General features: G+C 47.7%; 1 protein-coding gene across 1 annotated transcript in view; it reads right to left on the bottom strand.

The window, feature by feature from the left end:
- retreg2 (reticulophagy regulator family member 2) overlaps positions 1-2,278 on the bottom strand; it is an 88,387-nt gene extending 86,109 nt beyond the window's left edge. The window contains exon 1 of the mRNA XM_043694413.1: positions 1,968-2,278. Within this exon, the coding sequence (XP_043550348.1) occupies positions 1,968-2,239 (272 nt within the window). The 5' untranslated portion in view covers positions 2,240-2,278. The remainder of the gene's footprint in view (positions 1-1,967) is intronic.
- Positions 2,279-2,683: the final 405 nt, after the last annotated feature.

Here is a 2,683-nt window from a genome sequence, read left to right as displayed (position 1 = left end):
TGATCTCCAGCATCTGCAGACCTCACTTTCTCCTTTATAATCATCTAGAAAAGAATAATTTGATTAGGGATAGTCAGCACGGTTTTGTGAAGGGTAGGTCGTGCCTCACTAGCCTTATTGAGATCTTTGAGAAGGTGACAATACATGTTGATGATGGTAAAGCGGTTGATGTGGTGTATATGGACTTCAGTAAGGCATTTGATAAAGCCCTCACCTTGACCTCTTTCCACCTATCACATTTCCAACTCCCCTCCTCCAAGTCCCTCCTCCCTACCTTTTATCTTCTCCTGCTGAACACTCTCTGCTCATTCCTGAAGAAGGGCCTGTGCCCGAAACATCGAATCTCCTGTTCCCTGGATGCTGCCTGACCTGCTGTGCTGTTCCAGCAATAAAGTTTCAACTTTGATCTCCAGCATCTGCAGACCTCACTTTCTCCAGTTACTTGAGAAGATCTTGAGGGATAAGACATACATGCATTTGGAAAGATAGGATTTGATTGGGAGTAGTCAGCATAGCTTTGTGCATGGGAGATCATGCCTTACAAATTTGGTGGAGTTCTTTGAAGCAGTGACCAGGAGGGTTGATGAGGGCAGGGCAATAGACAGTCTGTATGGATTTCATTAAAGCTTTTGATAAGGTTCCACATGGTGGGCTGCCCTGGAGAAGCTCTTGGAGCAAATAGTCAAAAAGATGCAAGTCACTCAGCTAAATTGACTAAATTGAAAGCATAGAAATTCAAAACAATATAGTTTGTATGTTTGGGCAATTAATGCCGGCCAGCCACCGATGCCACATCCCACAAATGAATTAAAAAAAAACAAAAGAATTAAAAAAGATACAAAGTTGAGTGCAGGAAGAGAGACATAGGATGACAGACAGACTATTGTAGGCAGTGGGGATTTGAGGAATCTGTTAAAAAACAGATTTATGAATGCTTAAGCAAATTCTATTCCTGTATCAATACAGCCAAGGATCTCAGCTACTGTTTAACATAAAGAATTCCTTAAATTTATAAAATGCTTTTCACAACTATGGACATTTAAAAATCATGACATTGGAGCACAAGTCATTTGTCCATCAAGACAGCTTTGCTATTCAATGAGATCATAGCTAGTCTATAATCAGCAATTCTACATTCTGCCTTTTCCCCAATATCCCTGGATTCCCTTACTGGTGAATAATTTTATAATATTTAACAACCCAGACTCAACAGCTCCCTGCAGTAAAGAATTCCACAGATTCATTACGCTCTGGACAACTCCTTACTCAGATGATGCCCTCTGGTCCTAGACTCCCAAAAGGGAAACAACTTCCTCACATCTACACAACGAAACAGACAAGATTCTTAGGGGATCCAATGTGCTCTTTCCCTCATTCTTCCAAACTTCAATGCCCAATTTACTCAATCTTTCTTGATAAGAAAATTTTAAACAAGCATACCATCAACCTAGTATCCTTTTATGGTTTAAAACATGTTAGATACAGTCCAATTAAATGCTTCAAATCACTTTTTGTAGAAAATTGGCAGCCAATTTGGACAAAGACTCCAACAAACAGTCAATATAGAACTCAGGTCAGAGTGGAGTCATAGACTTTTTATACCATGCTAAATGGTCCTCTTGGCCCATTGTTGCGACTGGTTATCAGATATCCATCTATTCTAATGCTATTTTCCAGCACTTGGTCAGTGGCCTCGTATGCTATGATGTTTCAAGCACTCATCTAAATAACCAAATACGTTTTGTTATATGTATTTAGGTATAGAATTGGCCGCAGGCCACAAGGTAGAAGCATTCCTCCCCTCAGGTTTTCGGGGATCATTGGCCGCAGGATGGAAACCCGCCCCCTTCACATTTGAGTAATAATCACTGGTCTCCAGGATGGGAGACAGAGATACTGGCCCCGACAAACCTCTCGGAACCATTTCTACCGAGGAGTACCCCAATCCAGTGACAAAGGATCTTTACCAGAAGAGGCCGGAGAGACCGAGAAGCATCAGGCCGCTTTGCAGCGGTTGCTCCCACACCAACAGGCTCTGCAGGTAGATCAGGGCCGGCTCACATCGACACAGCAGCCGCCGCCAGCGCTCCTCAATCCGCTGCACATCCGCACCGTCACCCGGGGCCGGAGACCAAGCTTCCTCCGCTCCCTCTCTCCCCGGTCTCTCCACCCCAGGGCCCGACCCCTCTGTCCAAGACCCTGGTCCCTCTCTACCTAACTCTCCAGTTCCCAGTCCCATTCTCCCCGGTCCCCCAGCTCCAGGCCCCGGTCCCTCCGGTCCCCCAGCTCCAGGCCCCGGTCCCCCCGGTCCCCCAGCTCCAGGCCCCGGTTTCTCTGGACCCCCAGCTCCAGGCCCCGACCCCGGTTCCGGTTCCCCGGGTAGCTCTCGGGCGGATGTTTCTATTTCACCCTCAGCCGCCGACATCTTGTATTATTTGTTGTTAGTGTGTCAGGATCCGGAACTAACGTCATCAACATAGCCCATTTCCGCTGGTCCTTAACGAACGGTCTGAGGAACCATAGCAACGAGCCCCGCCCCTGACAACGAGCCCTGCCCCTGACACCAGGCCCCGCCCCTGAAACCAGGCCCCGCCCCTGACACCAGGCCCCGCCCCTGATACCAGGCCCCGCCCCTGACACCAGGCCCCGCCCCTGACACCAGGCCCCTCCCATTCCCTTTGCC

The sequence above is a fragment of the Chiloscyllium plagiosum genome, chromosome 7 (genome assembly GCF_004010195.1).
Source record: "Chiloscyllium plagiosum isolate BGI_BamShark_2017 chromosome 7, ASM401019v2, whole genome shotgun sequence".
NCBI classification, from domain to species: domain Eukaryota; kingdom Metazoa; phylum Chordata; class Chondrichthyes; order Orectolobiformes; family Hemiscylliidae; genus Chiloscyllium; species Chiloscyllium plagiosum.
This window is presented reverse-complemented; position numbering and strand designations above follow the sequence as displayed.